The 20,392-nt window shown below is 36.4% G+C and overlaps 1 protein-coding gene across 1 annotated transcript in view; it reads right to left on the minus strand.

Annotated features, from left to right (window-relative positions):
• TRDN (triadin) overlaps window positions 1-20,392 on the minus strand; it is a 276,837-nt gene that overhangs the window by 220,475 nt on the left and 35,970 nt on the right. Inside the window, 2 exon segments of the mRNA XM_040627484.1 lie at window positions 172-225; window positions 13,679-13,738. Coding sequence (XP_040483418.1) covers window positions 172-225; window positions 13,679-13,738 — 114 coding nt within the window.

Consider the following 20,392-nt stretch of genomic DNA (forward strand, 5'->3'; position numbering starts at 1 on the left):
ATTAGTAACTAATCAATCTTCGAATGAAGATTCAAAAGCAGAATCACCAAAAGAAAATATCAACATATCTAACCACATAAAAATTCAAGAATCTAAACACAGACACACGCATTCATACCCACCTATATGCACTCACACATATGTAAGAACAGAGTAAGAATAACTCCGTACCTTTCTTTTCAGATTTTTCTTTTTCTTTTACTTTTTCTTTTTCTCGCTGTGCAACTGGAAAGAAACAGACAATACTTTTTCACTTAAATAAAGGGAATAAATAATGAAATGTTTGCATGGCAATTTTTGATGTCAAAAACTTATCTGCTGCTTTTGAAAATTTTTTAACTGGAATGAGGTTTTAAAATAGTTAGATGTTTAAATATTAAGATAATTATAAATTTTTTATTTCTACTTTCATTTCATATCCAAGCACAAACTTGTACCCAAACCAGGTCTGATTGCAAAGGTAAGAATACACCTCAGCTTCTCCAAACCTTTAACTTCAATATCATGTGGTAGGAAACTTTAAAAATTTGTCATGCTATATGCCAAAGGAGCCCAGCTCAACACTGGAAGAACATCAAAATATAAAGACAGAAAAACAGAGAGATAATTTTCTGAATCTGATGCAAGATATAATCAATGTAAATTGTACGTGTTACTCTTCTACAGAAACATTCCACACTAAAAATTTTTGAAAATATATTGCGATGAGACTAGAATGACACCAAATCCTTTTAGAGGAAACTAAATTTAATTTACTATGAGCTGTGATCCAATTAGTTAATATAGTAAGGCTCAAATTTAAGTCAAATCTTTCCCCATAATTTAGTCATAACTCTTATTAATAGCGTGTCCAATTGTCAGGCTAAAAACATGGGAGGCATCCAGGATTCATCTTTTATTTCCACTTTTGTTCATTTGCCAACCTCTTTCAATCTACCTTTCAATATTCCTCTCATATATCTTTTTTTAAATCCAATATTACATTCTCCACCTGTCATTTATTTATACAAAAACGTACAAAGTACCTGCTATGTACTAAAGACTGTTAGGCAAGAGAGACTCTATCCCTGCCATTGTGATGTCAACAAGCTGATGAATAATGGAAGTTAGGCAAACAACTGCAAAGTAGTTCATTGCAGTTGGTATAACTGCCATGAAGAAAATATTCAGGGGGGCATTCAGAGACCTACACTAGTCTGCATTTGAGGAATGTCCCTTGGTAGGAATGACATTTAAGGATGTGAAAGGTGAGAAGAAATTAGTCTAGTAAGGGAACAGGAAGGTAAAAGGAAAAGAGACCATTTCAAAATTTGGAGTAGAATGCCCTTCTTGCTATATTATTATTGTAAATATTATCATAATGATATCCTAACCACTCTCTTGAACCTTTAGTTTAAGATTTTTCTCTCTCAGAGTAACCTTTCTAACAGGAAAATCTGATTAGGCTATTGACCTGTTAAGAATATTAGTATCTCCCTCATGGCCTAGCATGGTATCTATTACATAGTAGGTACTATACAAAATCTAAAAATATTTTATTGCTCTAATGGTTTGATATTTGCTCATCAGCGCAATCTTACCTCCATGAATTTCCCCTTGAACTTTACATGGCAGTTATATCAAAATGTTCGTAGCTCCACATGCACACCCTGTGGCCTCCCCTCCCCCTGCCTGTGCCTTCCACCTAGAATTCGTACTCCCACACTTTCTCTTGTCAATGCGCCCTTTCAGTCCTGACTCACTTGCCTCCTCCACTGTAAGATGTTCTTTGATCTCTACTCATTTCATAGACAACAGAACTACGTGCATAAATCCATTTTAACAATTAAGTAATAATACTGCCATTGTTCCTATATCTGACTCCCTAGTAGGTGAAATCTCTTTAAAGACTACACCATGTTATTTTATTTTTGTATCCGTGGCTCATCACATGATGTCTACCCAATAGCGGAGTTTTAATAGATTTTTCTTTGAGTGAGCCAAATTCTAAAATATTATAAGAAAAACTCCTTTCATCTTCTAATACAATTCTATTTATTAACGATATCGTATAGATATTAAAAGCACTGCTTGCTTCTGGACATTAAAAATTTTACGATTTATCAAGATTTCTTAAATAATTAAACCCCAGTGAGAAACAGAAGGAAAAAAAAAACACCATAGAACATCCAGGCATCCTTTTTCCTTACATTTAATAGTCCTTCTAGGTGTTTCTGAGTTACTAAGCTCGATATAAATATCTCACAAAATAAAGAGAGGACATCAGCATTCACACATGACCACAAGTAGCTTATTTTGGTTCTTTTGGATCACTATTAATTAAGCTAAAAACCAAAGGAGAATCTTGGCAAAAACAGAGTCTCTTTTAAAAGTTCTCTAGGGGGAACGAAGTTTGCAGGAGATAAGCTGTGCTTTTGGAACCTGATTGGCAGGATCCCCGGGAGAGCACCTAATCTGTTTCTTTGCTTCTGTAAAGGACCAGACCTCACCCACCTCGGACAGCTGCTTGTCCATTCCACTAAAGGATTTTCTGGCTGACGTGTGCACAGGCATAAATGGAGGAATTAATACAAAATCAAAAGGGCAAGGGGGCTGAATTCAGACTCAAATTAGCATATTAATGCCTCATTCCTGTTACCCTGGGGGAAAATCTGGTTCCTCACAGTCTAAATTTTGATTTACAGACACAATCCTGTATGCTGGAATTTCATTATCCCCCTCAGAAATGGTACCATAACATTGCTCAGCGAAACAGCTGGACCCATGGGCTCTAGGGAGCTGTTCAAAATGGCAGACAGCCACTAAAGCTTCTTGGATGGAAACTTCAAACTTTGGCAAGACTGTGCTCAGACACCAAGTTTTGAAAATTTCTTTTATCAAAACAATGCAACCATCAGTAACTGCCTTAACAATCACGCTAAAATAAAAAAAATAATAATAATAATTTGCCCAACAACCGCATTTGCTTGTGCATCTCCTCTTTGCTTAGAAATTACAACCAGTTTTCCTATGGAAGAAGAAAAAAGTACCTTCCTTGTCATCAGCTCTGTTTGGCAAGTTACGTCTTAGCTAGGACACTTTTAGCTCAGGACAAAATAAGCTTGTTGCACCTGCTAGAGCTTAATTTGTTTGTCATCCTTATTTACAAGAAACAAAAGTCCCTTCGGTATACTGATAATTAAAAACAAATGGAATCCACCAGTTGGAATGGCCCTGATGTTTGGCATCGGAGTTGGCAAGGCCCTGCTGTTCCTGCACTTGCCCAGACTCTGACCTTTCCCTGACCAGAACATTCAGCTCAACTTAACTCTGCTGCAGTCTCTCGCCCACCCCATGTGGTCCCTCTCCAACACTCTGCCAGCTGTGCTCTGTGCTTTTACAGAGCTTGGCCCTGGCAACCTGCCAGACAGGCCCTGTGGCCTTTCCTGAATGTACCAGAGCTCATAGTGCACCTGACCCTCAGGTTCTTATCAGGCAAACCTTCCCTAGGGGCCAAGCAGTAGGCATTCAGGGCCAGATTGGCTGAGCTCTTCGCTGATCTCTCTTCTGAGTTGGAAAAAATCAAAAGTTTGGTATCAAAAATTTTTCAGTACAAATTTGCAGCGGCTTTAGCCAACACTAAACAAAATGTCAGATGCGATCTTGGTTAGTATGTATGTTTCTGTGTGTTTTTATTGATTTATTTTTTGTAACTAATCTGCAGAATTTCCATTCTGTGCTAAGGGAAGATGATCCACACATTCTGAGTGATAATGATGAACTCAATAGAAAAGTGCTCGTGAGTAGAGAGACTTGTCAAAGATTATATTACTCATTCTTCCTAAAGGATTGTTTTATCATTTTTTGTTTAAAATAAGCACACAACTTTAGAGCTGATAGACACCTAAGAGATCCATTCGCCTGAACTTCTTTGTCCCTGGATAAGAAAACACTGCCTCAAAAGAGTCCACGGCAGAGAGGAATAAGAATATAGTGATCAGATTGCCAAACTAGGACTCTTCCTCCAAAACTGCCTGGTCCGCGCAGGTCCTGTGCAGACTAGAAACTTGTTCTTACGAGCCCAGTGTGCTGGCTGGATTCTCCAAGCATGTTATCCACAAGCCATCCTGTAATCATAGGCGCACTTCTTTTTCACAATAAAATCACATTTATTTATGTATTAAAATGCAGATTAGGCAAATTACCCAAAGATATAAAGCTCATCTGATAAATGCTCCCAGTCTCAAATCTGATTTAATTGTATGGGTAATTTCTCCTCCAACCGGGGCTCCCTAGCCACAGTCAGAGCTGTAATCACTTCTTCAAAAGTGAACAATCACTATGGAGGAGACGACGCATAGCCTGGCGTAGAGCCTTCTCGCCTCACTTTTCAGGTTTATCTTTTATAGCTGCCAGAGAGAAAAAGAAAATATATTTGGTACTTTAAAGAGTCAATTAAGTATGACTGAGAGAGGGCAAGAGTAAAAGTTTATACAATATAGGCAGACTAAATTAGTTTGTGGTCTTTGAGAGCATTTTTATAAGGGGCCCCAGGATATTTACATTTTAATGTCCTGTCCTCTTTGGCTTTCGCTCATCATCTTCAGCAAAATCCTTTGCCAGCTTTTGATTCCAGTCCTATAATTGTTTCCCAGAAACAACCTTAAACCAGTCAATCAGGATTATTATTCTAAATTACTCTTTTAAAAAAATGTTCTTCTGACTCCTGTGATACTGTTATGCATTGAATTGCATAGTCTCGAAAGATGTGTTGAGGTCCTAATCTCCAGTACCTCAGCATATGACCTTAGTTCTTGAAAATAGTCTTTAAGAGGTAATCAGGTTAAAGTGAAGTCATTACCGTGGTCTCTAATTCAATATGACTGGTGTCCTTACGAAAAGGGGAAATTTGGACACAGAGACAGATCTGCACAGAGGGAAGAAACAGAGATGCAGGGAGAAAACCATTTGAAGATGAAGGCAGAGATTAGAGCGGTTCATCTACAAGCCAAAGATTGCCAGCTAACCACCAGGAGCTAGGAGAAGCGTGGAACAGATTCTCCTGCACAGCTCTTTGAGGTAATCAATCCTGCTGATACCTTGACGTTGGAGACAATATATAAGCTACTATATTTTTCAACTGATGGTAGCAAATAAATTTAATTAACCTCTGTAACTGTGAGACAATACGTTTCTGTTATTTTAAGCCATCCGGTTTTTGATACTTTGTTACCAGAGCCCTAGGAAACTAATACCAATACTAATCTTTTGGGTTCTCTTGTGCTTTTCTAACCAAGTTCTCACCTGGTTTCTTGAAGACTGACGCTTGACCTAGCTCTCATGTCTTTCATTTTAGGTTCCAGAGGGCACATCTAAATCCTAAGCCACTCATTCCTCTAAGGCTTCATCAGAAAACTGCAGTCAGACCTACTCAGCAAACAGGCGGTGAGTTATGTTCTCCAGGACCTCTCTTTGTGGAATACTCAGCACATGAGGGCATAATTGTGATTTTGCTGTTTTAGATCTCTCATTGGACGGTCTTATTCATCATTGAATTTTTATTGCCCAGTATGCTGTTTGGCACAAATTAAGTACTGTGCATAACTTCATGTGTATTGTTGCCTAATGTCTGTGACCAGTTTTTCCGATCTACAATATCTCCTTGTGAGGATAACCCCATTTCCACTGATTGGACCACTTTGGTGTTGACCACATGCCATTCATCAGCAAACACTTCTGCCATGTGAACTTCTTCTCCACTCCTGTGGTCAGTTCTTCACCTGAACACTAAACAACGCAGGCTGATGTAGAAAATACCTATTGTTTTGAATGCCTAAAAAACTCTCCTTTTGTCTAAGAGACATCTTGGATAAAGTTCTCCCATCTATTTGTATGTTTACTAACCAGGTTCCAGCCTCTTCTTGTTTATTCTAGGAGTAAATTGACATGTTTAATAGTTAAATAAAAGCCTAAATGTTAACTGAAAAATAACAATAAAATTTGCAGTTGCAAAAATCCCAAGGCAATATGCAATAAATAAAACTAAATGGAAGAAAAAACTGGAGGAAAATAAAAAATATATTAGTCTTTATCTTTGGATAATTAGTTGTGGTTGTTTTTCTTTCTTTTTTGCATTTTCCAAATTGTCCAAATTAATCTGTATTACTTTAATCTATATTATTATGTTATAAATTTTATTGTGTTTCCTAATTACATGTTACAGATCGTCTTTGTTTTAATATGGAGCTTACTATCAAATTCTTCAACTGCTGCTGACCGAATAAATTTGACATTACAATAGCCCAATTAAAGCTGAATAATTATATATATTTGAAAATAAACATAGAAATGTCCAAGGAAAAAATTGTCAATAGGAGTCAAGTAGAGATTAACAAGACAGAGAAGATGAATGCTTCATTAATTACTGCATTCATTATTTCAATGTTTATTGAATGTGTTTCATGTGGTGGGTACTTTGCTAGATGTTAGAGTCATTTTTAATTTGACATAAGCACATGAATTCAGAGCTGGTAGGAATCTGAAAGACCATTGAGCTTGAATCTCTTTGTTTATAAATAAGAAAACATAGAATCACAGAAGAAAATATCAAAAATGACCTAGAACATACTTGAAGATAAACATAGTTCCTGCCCTTAACAACTTAGATCAATATACCCAAATCAAAAATTGGAGTCAAAATGCCTTATAGTGTGAAATCAGGGGTAGAGAAGTAGCATGGAGAAAATGCCTAAATGCCTCCAGAGTGAAGGACAGCAGAGAAGGCCCTTTTAAAGGAACCGACAGTCCATCTGAGAATCAAAGAAATGAACAGGAGACTTGCCAAGTGACTCCACAAGAAGGGCCTGCTGGCCAGAAAGAAGGGCGTGTACAGAAGCACAGAGCTGTGAGATGGCAGTGGAGCCTGCTTACGGAGCTTCTAACAGTGTGACCACCTAAGGCACAGGCAGAGCGGGTGGGTCTGGGCTGTCCTGGTGGGGGCAGCAGGGGCCGAGTTGAGAGTTGAGGGGGTTGAGGAGAAGGTTGCAGAGTAGAGGAGGTATGTGGGAAAGTACACAAAGCTGGACATTTGTATGGTTATCACTGATCATATGAGAGTCTTCTATGCCATGGTAGAAAATGTGGCTTTTATCTCTAAGGCACTGTAATGGCAACAGATGGATTGAAGCCTACGACTGTCATGATTAGCATGAATTTAAGGGGTAATTCAGGGAAATCAGTTAAGAAATGACTGTCTTAGGGGTGCCTGGGTAGCTCAGACTAATGAGCAGTCAATGTGTGATCTCAGTTCAGGTCCAGATCTCAGGGTCATGAGTTCAGGCCCCATGTTGGGCTTCATGCTAGGTATGGATCCTACTTAACGAGAAAGAAAGAAAGAAAGAAAGAAAGAAAGAAAGAAAGAAAGAAAGAGAAAGAAAGAAATAGACAAAGAGAGAAAGAAAGAGAGAGGAAGGAAGGAAGGAAGGAAGGAAGGAAGGAGAAAAGGAGGAAGGGAGAGAGGAAGGGAGGGAGGGAGGGAAGAAGGGCTGTCCTAATCTAATTGTGAAATGGTTGTGGAGGAGATAGCAGTGGAAGAGGAGGGGGTTAGAATGGATAAATTATAGTGAAGAGAGAGTATGACAAGGGACTGAGCAGGACCACTTTTTGTATTGAGGGAGACCAATGCTATGGCAGGACTGTAACTCAAATGCCTTCTGAAATGAGGCATATTAAATGTCTACTCCAGGAGTGATGAGAGAGAGTGGTGAAGACTATGGTAAACAGTAGGTGCGGGCCCCACCTAAACACATCCTGTTGTACATTCCGTGTCCTTCCGTGGCTGTACTTGAATTCTAGGCCATGAGTTTAATTGACAGTGATTCTAACCCTAGCTAATCATTTGAATCATTAGAAGAGTTTGACTCAAACCCTGGCCTCACCTCCCAAATATTAATGGTCCCAGAGTGGAGTCTGCAATGGGTGTGTGTATATATATATACACACTATCCAGATGATTCTAAAGTCCATCAAGTCCATACCATCACTGGCAATAATGACCCCTTCTTCTATGCTTGAATAGCCTGGGCAGATAGTGATATCTATTATTGTGACCAATAATACAGAGGGATGAAGACATTCTGTGCAATGAAACTTAATGCGGGCTTCAAATACACTGAGAGAAAGAAGTCTTTCAGTTATCTGTGTTAAGTCAGATGAGAGTTGTGTAGGAGGGTCTAGAGACTTTTCACATTCTACTTCTTCAGACTTTTCAAGTATCAAAATTAATTAACCACTTGGGCTCTTAAATTAATCAATGTTTTAAATGAAATGTGAAGAGATTATCCAATATAAAAATACTTGAGGTATTCAGGTCATTCTCAAGTTTTTGATTTAAAGTACATGAACACGGAGTATGAATTTTTAATGAGTTTATATTATAATATCTTAAGGAAATTATGGCACTGTCTTGGCCACACATAAATGTTATCTTACTTCTAATATGACTAAACTCTTCACATATCCTCATCAGGAAAAAACAAAAAGAAACAAACGAACAAATACCTAGCTTCCAAAAATAATACAATTATTCTGACTACTTCTGGTCCCCCAAACAATGAAACTTGAATGCTTCCTCCGAACCTGAATTCCCTAATAATAATTTTATACCTTACTTTTGCTATGCTGATGGCTAAAAGTTTTATAAAAACTCTTAGGACAGTGTTGCTACAGTAACTTTGGTAAACTTTGCCATTCTGTGATTCCTATCTTTAAATACTTATATTTTGTATTTAGCTCTCAGTCCTTTCTACTATCTGACTGGTGTGTACTCTTGTTAAAGAGTAGCTCAGTGGGGTGGTTTAAATAATGCCCCCCTTAAAATGCATCCATGTCTTAATCTCTGAAATCTGTGAATGTTGCCATACATGGCAAAAAAGGATTTAGCAATGTGATTAAATCAAGCATTTTGAGATAGGGAGATTATCCTGGATTATGTAGGTGAGCCCTAAATACAACCCCATGTACCCTCCTGATAGGGAGTGAGAGGGGGATTTGAAGACAGAAGAGAAGTCACTGTGAACACAGTGGCAGAGAGTGGAGCGATGCATCCACAAACCAAGAAGTAGAGCAGGCCTAGAAGCTGGGAGAGGCAAGGAAACATTCTCTCCTAGACCCCCTGAGGTAGTTTGGCCCCGATGACAACTTGATTTGGACCCAGTGAAACTGATTTTAAATTTCTGGCCTCTAGAACTGCAAGATAATTAATTTCTATTGTTTGAAGATATCACATTTTTGGCATTTTGTTACAGCAGCCACAGAAAACCAATACACCATGGCATGCCATTTGGCATTTCTACCAAAAGAATAAGGACTGTCAGTCTCATTTCTCATTTTGTTAAGTGGAGCATTAATGGTGAGGAGACCTAAATGTGGGTACAGTGTATTAAGTATACGATGCCTGCTATGCAGGGAAGCCATCAAGCAAGACAAGTCCAGGCTCTATGGATGTACAAGCATATCGGTGAAGTTGATCAGCAGATTACAAGGTCCTGACAGTGGGGGTTCAGAGAAAAATTCAAGATCCTCCAGCCGTGAGAAAATTCTAGTATAGAGGCTTAGACACAATGGAGCAAAAAAGAAGAAAGAAAATGGGATGGAGGGTATAGTGGGAAAGCCACGTGTTCTTAAGTTAGAGAAATGTGAGATTAAAATTTGGCTCTACAACTTAATAAACATTAGATATTGCAAAAAATCATTAAGTACAGATAAACCTCAATACTCTTAGTTTTAAATGGGATTATATCTACCATGTTGGATATATCTTCCATGAAGATTAAGTGAAACATTAGAAATCATAGATTCAGTACAGTATTTGTTTCATAGTAGATAAATGCTTGCATGAGATTTTTCAGGAAGGGAAGCACAAATACAGGGCTGAAGTGGCAATAAAGTTAGTTTAGTGTTGTGTTACACAATCTTAGGATGACAGATCTAAGTTCCTTCAGCCAATGATCAGATGGATATCTAGTGGTCCCAAATATAGGATGAGAAATAACACAGATAAGAAACCTGCAAGGGATTGTCACTGACCTAATCAGTGATTAAGTGGACTAGTTTGTGATTAAGAGGTAGTGATTAAGAGGACTAGTTAATCGACTGACAGTTACTGTTGAAATTAAAATTTGCCAAGAATTCTTTGAATAATTTCATATGTACGTTTCATAATCATTTAATCTTCATAACCGTATCATACCCATTTTACATATGAGAAAATAGAGGTAACAAAAATGAATTAACTTGTCCAAGGTTACATAAGCAGTAGTTCCTAGATTTGGATTCTGACTCAGATTGGTAATTCACGACATTTCTAAAAGTAGAAGAAAGTAATGGTGACATCCTTCTTTGTCAAAATCATACACTATGCTCTTAGCTCATTGAATAAACATGTCTGAGTGTTTACCATGAGCCAGGGAAATGGTCTTTAACAATCATGACTCGAACCTTTCATTTATGACAAGTAGCACTGGTTTCTATAATTCCCTACAATGATTGTATATCTTTTCTTTTAAGGCATATGTGTACATAGTTATTTATATCTAGGAAGGATACCCAAAGTGTGAACTGCCCTATGAGACTGACCAATATTTCTCATCATTTGACATGTGGCTCTGCATTCCACAATGATCATTCCTTCATCTGAATTACTCATGGGCTCTGGTCTCTAGACTGCCTTACTCATCTCCATCTGGAAGTTAGAGGTTGGAAAGAAATGTATTCTAAAATATTTGGCTATAAATATGAGTGTGTTCTGCAAGATCATTTTGACCTATACACTCTTCCATTAGAAACCATCACCTTGGAATGGAATCAGCATTCTTCAAGCTAACTTCTGCCATAGCCAAATCCTCAGTGCCTACAACTCCTCTGGCACGAGGGATTCTATCTGTTCACCAGGGCCATTTATAGCAGCAACAGTTTGGTGAATGGCATCTTGGTAATCCAAGAAAAGTTAAAATATGGTTGTAAGGTTCTTTTAAGCAAATGTAATAGTCCGCTGAATTACTGTATTAATTCAATATAAGGTCACAAGTACAGACATTACTGTGATCACATTTATAAAATAAATTACAACTTCTTTTATTTAGTAAAAAACAAGATTAATTAAAACGTAAACATTAACTAACGTGTCAGAGCTTATACCTTAAAACCAAAATAAGTACTTATTGCCAGATTAAGAATTAAGGGGTTTGCTCCTCAGTTCATTGAAACTGGTACATTTTCCCTAAGAAGAACATCTGACAAAATAAATACAGAAAAAAATCGGAATAAAAGTTAGCTTCATGAATTATAATCATTTAGATAAGGTGGATAACTATAAAATTTATGAAAAGAAGTGGGAATTGAAACAAATTCACTGACACTTTAAAAATGAACAAGCATATTTATACAGAATGATTTTGGAAATGTATGTTCTCTTGGACTATATATGCTATGGTTTTCTGCATTGCATTTGATGAGTAAATCATCGACATGTAGAGTTCCAGGTCTTTCCAAAAGACTTCACACCCCTAAAACTTTTTGAATACCATAAGAATACCCTAAAGGAAAAAAAAGAAGAGAGCGAGAGAGAGACAATGAGGTGTGATCTAGCTTTTATCACTACCAACATTTTTATCTCCCCCACCTTTACCACTACTCAAAGCTTTTTATTTTTTCTTATTTTTATTTTTTCTTGTTTTCTTATTTTTGCTAGCTTTTTAGATTCAGATATTTGCTGGCATGGCAATAAGTCTTTTCTTATAAGAGTTCAGATATTTTGATAAGAATTTAAATTCCTAACCATCCATCATATATAACCATGACTGATATGAAATGTGACATATAGAAAACATTTATCTACATATGTGAATGGTTATAAAACCACATTTATTTTCACTGAACTACCTGGAAATAAAAAGCCGGTACTATTCAACCTGGATGAGGATACCAAGCAGTAAAATGGACTCTTGCGTTCATACTGACACAGAAAACAAATGGAAAGAAGAAACTACCTCTAAAGCCCATTTAAGTCTTGAACAGTTGAAACTCCGTTATCTCTTTCTTGAGAAATATTCACTTTCCAAAATATATTTGGTCTATTCAGGGAATATATTCAGGTACTAATCTCTAACTCAGCCTTTGAGAAATTTATTTTAAACTTCAGCCAAATTCACTGTTTTAATTATGCAAGACTCACTAGTTTAATAAGCCCACTCTACAGCCCACTGCTCAAAGTCTTTAACAGCAGGATTCTAATAGAGCCAGGTCCAAAATGCAAATGGTGCCATCTGCATCACCACATCCACTCCAGCAGCACTGCTATTAAATTAATAGTACAGTCTGCAAGATACAACAGCAGAGACTCCAATCATGCGGAACCAGCTGAGTTTCTGTTTAACCTCCAGCAGATTGAAACACATAGCCAGTTCAGTCATGGCTAGCTTAGTTAATCCATACCCAACAGCTGTGTCCAATTTCCCTGACCAAAGGAATTAGGGACCAAAAAGGGAAAGGGAACAGTAAGAAGACATTAGTTCCCTAAGTATAAATATAAATAGGTTTCAATTGAGTAAGCGTCAATGTCCCTGATTGTATAAGGATTGGCTGACCAATCTGGAAAGAATTCAAACATTAGGATGAAAGACATAATATCTGCAGAATGATTTAAGCTCTTCACAAAAAGGAAGTACAGAAAGTACATTAAAAATGGCATTTTAATATAGGTTCACATATTGGTATAATTTAGGGTTAAGTAGAACTTCTATTATTTGAAACCTTACCATTTGCAACTTTGGTATTCACTCCAGGTAATTTTACATTAGCGGGTTTTGACATAATAAATATTAGACAAGATTCAATTTCTACCCGGAAAAAATTATTTCATTTTCTGTCCAGAACACATATTTGTGTGATATGGAATTACGAGATTTTAATTTTTGCCCCGACTCACTTAAAAAGCGTGCGAGGCTGATCACTGGGGAATCCTGAGCATATTTAGAAATATATCCCTTTGAAAGCTCTTGCTTCTTATAAGTTCCTTTAACGTTTTATGACTACAAGGGCCACTCCTAGAAAAGAGATGCTTGTAAAATGAGCAAGACAATGCTGGCCATTATTAATATGCCTCTAATGCAAGATTGCAGTTACTGGATTCAGTTGAGTTGAAAGGGATATTAATCATCATGCTGTCACTGTCCATGTACCCCTTGAGGCTGCATAAGAAAGCTTCAGGGCTGTAGCAGTCTGTAGCGAGGCAATATAATGACTGTATTTCTGTGCCAACGATTTTAAAGGTACTGCATGGCATAAAAAATGCAAGGTCAAAAAATTGAACTCTGACTTATTACAGTAACACATTCAAAGAAGAAAAAAAAATTTACTAGTAAGTCAACAATTGTATTTACAGTGCAATCTTAGAAGGCAAGATCAGTTGTAAATAATTTAAACATTGTCACGTTTTGAAATTACTTTGATTCCAACAATTAAATATTACTTATATATTTATACCTGAAGTTAACCGAGAAGTAAAGGTACTCATTTAAACACTAACAAAAATGTTAAAACAAGGGAACACTTCACATGAAAATTTTCCTTTCTTCCATGTGAATACACAAAATATATATCCTAAATAAAAATAAGAGTAAACACAAAATTAAACAGTTACCTTTAGTTAGTATTTTCCTTTCAGTTTTCTCCTGCTTTTCAGTCTTTTCTTTGTGTATTTCTAGGAAAACACAGAATTTATAATTTAAAACCTCTTTTTGAAAATGTACAAAATATAAACTATCGCTATGATCTAAACTTCAAAATTCTATCATGAAGTCTAAATTATTTCCAAATGGAAAAAGTCATTGTAACATATTGCTACATAAAGCACTCATTTATTGAAATAAGGAAAAACTTGAATTTACCTCAAAATTAGCGTTATTTGAAAAAGCTTAAAAACTTACATCAATGGGGATATGTGGTCACCATTTTCAGTGCTAAAACTGATCACAAACTATAATTATGTTTTATTTCAATTACTCTCAATACAATTAAGAATCCTTAGTAAGAATGTCATTTAGATTGAGGAAAATTTCATTTTTACATATTAAATTAAGAATTTGTGAAATGAACTGTAACTACCTAATAGGAAATATATCTCAGAAGTATTGACTCTAAGCTATGTTTATAATCAGAATTTGGCATTGCATTTAACCAATAATTACTGCATGCAGATATGAAGCATTTCATGGAATAAGTCAGTTGTTACATTTTTTTCTGAATATCTGGTTTTAACAAATATATTTAATTTTCTGCTAGCTTCAGTATACATACATTGCCAAGGCTTAGAAAATGAAGTTAATTCTGAATTTGCAGTTAATTTCAATAGACTTAAATTAGATATTAGAGTTTACAAATATGATTACTACCTCTGAAAAGTGACTTAATCCTAATAGCGTGTTTTTTCTTAGAAAAATGCTAATGAGTTTTACTTATTTATTTATCACAACCTTATTTCACAGATGATCTGAGATGGTGCTAATCACTGTATACATTTTAAATTCTCCATTTGTAAATGTGAATTTGCATTTTTGTAATTTTTCCAGAAGTCTAAAATCAAGACCGACCGCCAGAAATTCCTAATTATCTTCAGAAAAGACAGTGACTTTCACCTGTCAAGGAGGTAATCATCACTGTAAAAATCTCCCCCTTGTCTGCCCCATGAATCCACCATCACACTATTTACAGGGCTACTCCTTTACCCTTATCCCATCCCTGACTTTGATGTGGCAATAGATATACAAAAGAGTTAAGATATTTAATCATATCTCTGATAAAATTTCTCCAAGTTTCAAAGAAAGGTCTTCAAAGCCCATAGGAAACTTCCGTTTTCCTGCCTCTCTCAGCGTTTTTTTAAATCTCTTCTCTATAGGTCTCCAAATCCTACTCCAAGTGTGTGTGGGGGTGGGGGTGGGTATGTGTGTAGTCCAGATACTTCTGACCACTTATCTTCAATCCTTTTTGAGTTGGGTGAATCATTATTTGGGGGTGGAGTGGGGCTGTTCTGTCCAAGCTCTGGTAATTAGCAGCATCCCTGGCCTCTACCTGTTAAATGCACGTAGCTCCACCCCCTGTCATGACTGTGAGAAGTGTCTTTAGACATTGTCAAACGCCCCCTATATGGCAAAAACAAGCCCCCAAGAACATATTCAGATGGCTCAGGATGGTATTTCTTTTGCTTATCCTGTGCACTTGGTTTCTACATTATTTCTATAATTACGAAACAAGAATAGTGTTGCACTGTAAATTACCATATAGAGGTATATGTATGGAAAGTTTTTTATCTGTTTTTAAAGAAACAGGCCTTGTTTGCAAAGGCACAGTAAAGCTGCTTCTTACAGGCTATAGGCAATAAAGCTAACGTAAAGTTACACACAGAAACACAAAAAATTTCTATCTTTAGAACTGTCTAAAGATATCAGATAACCAGCCTAATCACTTACACTAGCTAGACCTACCCTGCTCTAGGCAGTAGCCACGGGACTTATATACATATTAAGGATATGATATGCAGTTAGTCCAAATTGAGAAGTACTGCAAGTATAACTATATACTGGATTATGAAGACTTAGTATAAAAAGATATAAAATACCTCACTAATGATTTTATATTAATAACATATTGGAATAATATTATTTTGGACATATTTAGTGCGATCATTTTATTTGTGTGTCAACTTGGTTAGACTACTATCCCAAGTCATTCAAATGAACACTAATCTAGGATTTGCTGTGGAGGTATTTTACAGAAATAATTAAAATCCCTAATCCATAGACTTTTAAATAAGCAGATGATGCTGGATCACGAGGTTTCCTAGATAGAGGGAAGAAATTCTGTCTGGGGATGACAGCTTTTGTCCCTGCCAGTGGATTCAACTTCGCCTGTGATTTTCCCTGCCTAACTGCTGTCCTATGGGTTCTGACTTGCTTAGCCAGTCCCCACAATCACATAGTCCAATTCCTTGTAATGAATTTCTTAATACATAAATGTATCTGCATAATCTTCTCCTGGTTCTGCTTTTCTGGTTGAGCCTTCACTGAGACCCTGATTAGGTTAAATAAGATACATGATTAAAATTAATTTCATATTATTCTTCTTACATTTTAAACATGTGGCTACTTGAAAATTTTAAGTTGCTTATGTGGCTCACATTATATTACCATCAGATGGTGCTGGTTTAGTCCTAGGAGTGGGCAGTTGACCTTTTTAAAGCCTTACTTAGGTCATCCACAGGGTTAAATCTTTTACAAGTGAAAAAGCAAATTCAAAATTCTCCCCTGTCATTACTCTCTTACTTCTTCCCTTCTATTGACCAACAGAGGCTGTAGAGAAGATTGGTGTCTGTAAAACTCGGGCCAGTAAAGCAAGTAAAACGCCAAAGATTTAGAGGAGTCTTTGGACATGCCAAGGGAGTCACTTTAAAGGGATAACTTCTTATTCCTAGTAAGGGTTGGTTTGAATGCAGAAATGGGATGAAATTTTCTAAATTAAAAGCTTACATGAAATGCTACATTCATTATGAGACAGGAAGGCCTTGAAATTGTCTTTCAGAATAATATTTTTCCTTTAGAGGTAGGCCATGTGTGTGCGTGTGTGTGTGTTATGCAGACATCTGTTGTCTGCTCAGAAGAATAAAGCAGAGGTTCTGTTGCCCCCACAGGAGGATCAGACCTGAGTTAGAACTTTCTGCAGGATCAGGTGCTAAAGACCATTCTGCCTGGGTAATTCTGTCCGAGCCTCCTAGCCTAACTTCTTCTTGGGAAATACACTGGCTAGGGTGGTGGTTGTGGGACTACACCACCCACGTTGGTCCACGGCTGCGTTTGCTGCAAGGCCGATGGAAGTTTGCACACCAGAGAACGGACAGAAGAAGCAGCAGCAGGAGCCACCCTGGCACCCCTGAGCTCTAGCTCTTTTGTACGCAGAAGCATCTTGTCAGAAGGGAATGAGCTCTAGATTGTGACTAGAATTGAAATGAACAGAAGTCCATCCTGGAGGGAAAAAAATAAAGTGAAAGAAGACAAATCTCAACGAGATTGGAATCAAGAACATCATTCATGAAAAGGCAGGGGGGATACGCATTGCTCCACCGTTTTCCAAACACATGGAAGGGAGATAACCTAAGGAGGAAGGTAAATCCCAGCACATCGGCTACACTTCACAATAAGTTTTCCTTAAGGAAAAATAAAAATAAATGAAACTAAAGGAGAATTAGACTGAAAAAATGGCAATGCATTTCTGAGTATTTGTTTTTTACTCTATGGTAAATGGAGCAGACACAACCCAGTTCTGTAACTCAGAAGAATCTCAAGGATAAGACCCTAATATTTTATTTCCCTGATTCTGTACTTCAGCCTTATACAAAGTACAGCCTTATTGCTCTGGGAAGATCTACTTAGATTTCCCACAAGTGGCAGCGGGGGTCAGGGATTAAAATACACACACATACACACATCCATAATAAAATCTTTACAGCTCACAGTGAAATATGATGACTTACACTGACATATTTCTGCAGGAACATCTTCAACTAATTTTATAACTGATGATCACTTGAAGACCATTAGTATTTCTATAGCGGCAAGTGTAGACTCGCACAGCTAACCTCGTGAAGGCATACACACACCTACATTTCTCTGCTTAGAGAAGACAAAAGAAATCTATTTCCTATGATTCAAACTTAAGGATAAATTCAATCTCTCTCTGCATGTTTTATTGCAACATCGCATTTTCTTTGGGGATTGGATTCTGTGACTAGCGTTACTGCCTGTGGCCATCAGATGTCTGAAGAATCCAATGAAGTTTCTGCACATGAGCCAGTTCCGTCTGCTTACACTTGAGCCAGGAAATGATAACCATTCAGGCGCCTGTCCAATTGAGTAACAACGTGCTACCGATTTAGACTTCAGAAGGATATTTTTCTCATAAGCAGATGATGTTTGATTTGTTCCTCTCAACTGCTCTTTCTAGCTAAGAACCGTTTGTGTAAGAATGTAAAATTAAATTTTAAAGATTCAAGTCACTAAAGGTAGAACTTTATTGCCCTATGGTTTTCAACAAACTTCCAAGAAAAATAAAAGTTCCTGTATTATATTAAAACTAGCTTTCGGTTGCTTAATATTTGCCATAGACTGGTGAATAACTCCATTTTTCGGTAATGTGACAACAATGTATAATTGCATAAAATTGCACTTAACAACATGACACTCTTTAAGAACAGTTCACTTAAACCTGCACAAGTCCTGGATACAAGGGACAAAGAAGGTCAAAGCAGGCATCGTTTACCTCCAGATACATGTGCATTGCAATTAGATTAGTGTCCAATGTCTCTAAAGACATAATAAGTCTCAGCACCAGATGCCAGTTGGAATCATAAGCCATTTTGGTAACTGGTAAACCTTAAAGACTGTTTTGCGGCTTAGAAGGCACAAAGGTCAAAGTATCTTGCTCCAGGTGTGAAACTGACCACAGGCCCTTAAGGACACAAGTTTATATTTGAATTTTGAGAATTGGAGATTGGAAAAATAACATGGAGAAAGAGTGACAATTATCTCAATGTGTCAGGAGGCAAAAAGAAATTCCTTTTTCTACTGAGTCACCAGTAACCTTGCCTAAGAAGAGTGAAGCATTACTCCACTGATGTTTACCGTCGGAAATGCGGTAAGGGCACTAAAAGATTTGCAAAACGGACAAGTTATTTCCACAGAATGTGGGAAGCATATTCCAACGTTTTTCACTACTTCCGATTTTCCTCTACCGCTTTTCTCCAGACGTACAGGGAAGTACGGGTGAATATGAGACGTGGAGAAAAAAATTAATGTCTCCCTTTTTAGATTCTTACTTTTATTCATCTCCCACTCTAAAACTAAAAACATTTGAAGTCATTAGAAAACTTGATCACACTATGCTTTAAGTGCATTTACAAATTTCTTTCATTTAAGGAACTCGGAGAATTTCAACCTTGGCTTTTATGCTTTATAATTCAATGAAGATAATAAGGAAATATATCCTCCTCAGCCAGCCTGTTTTTCTAAAGTCCAAAGCCAAACAAGCAATGAGGTTAGAGTCCCAATGTCTCTGAAGACTTTGAGAAGTGCTGGGAAACGAGAAGTACAGATACAATAATTTATTATGTTGCTGAAAATAAGTAAAAATTAGTAATATGTAGATTTTTCATTATTTCTGCATTGCAATGATCATTAAATGATTATTGTAATAATTATATGAAAAATGGCATGAGTGTATGGTATTCTAATATAATTAAAATACTCATTTTGTTAGGAGAATTAGACATAGATAACTTGTTAACAGATCTATACAGAAATATTGTTATCTCTGACATATTAAAATACAGCTTAGTGTTTAAGGTAATCGATGCTGGAATCCATCTGCCCAATTGAAATATGATTCCTTTACTTACTAACTGTGCAAATTTCATTTCTTCATCTGCAGAATGAGGTTCTTAATAGAACCTCCCACATAGATTTACAGAAGGATTAAAATAATTTAAAATGTAAAGAATTTAGGATAACACCCGAATATCAAGTAGCATCCTATAAGTATTGGCATTATTATTATTACTTGTGTCTCTCTCACTAAATTCTAAATTTGATGAGGGCAAGAATTATGTCTATTTTTTTCCACATTAAATGTTGAGTGCACAACAGTGGTGGGTATCTTATACTAACCACTTGATAAATATATAATAAATTTTAAAAATAAATATTTAGGTAGAATTATGAGTAATAAGCTCTTGCACAATGTAGAAAGTGGTGGTGGATCATATCTCACCTGTTCTTTCTGAACCTACTCTTGATTTAAATACTAAAATAAGTATAGTTGAAAATTTAGAGAAAGTAAAATGTTGCATTTCTAATCATTTTTATCTCTTATTAGAAATCCTGGGAAAAGCTACAGAATTTTACCATTTGTAGAAATAAAATAATGCATGTGAAAGTTATCATAAACAGCAAAACTTGTAGAAAAATTAGATTCTTTTCATAATGTCTTTCTGGAACACTGAAAAGCTGTATAATAATCAAAGTAAGGGTATTGACTATTTTCAATTTTTTTAAATACCAGTACTAATTAGTACTAGTACTAACACTAATTTTTAATACTAAAATAGTTTAATTCTTTGCCTTATTTCAAAACTTACTCATAGATGTTTATATACAAAGTTAAGTGAACTCTAAATTGCATATATTATGCTTGTAATAAAATGTTGACAATCAAATGTAGCTTAAAGGAAGGGGTCCAAAATTTCCATCCCCTTTGTTCTGCATGTTAGATACTATTACACCTCTCTAGCGTTCCTTATGGATGCTTATGG

This window comes from Ursus maritimus, unplaced genomic scaffold, assembly GCF_017311325.1.
Source record: "Ursus maritimus isolate PB19 unplaced genomic scaffold, ASM1731132v1 scaffold_13, whole genome shotgun sequence".
Taxonomy (NCBI): Eukaryota; Metazoa; Chordata; class Mammalia; order Carnivora; family Ursidae; genus Ursus; species Ursus maritimus.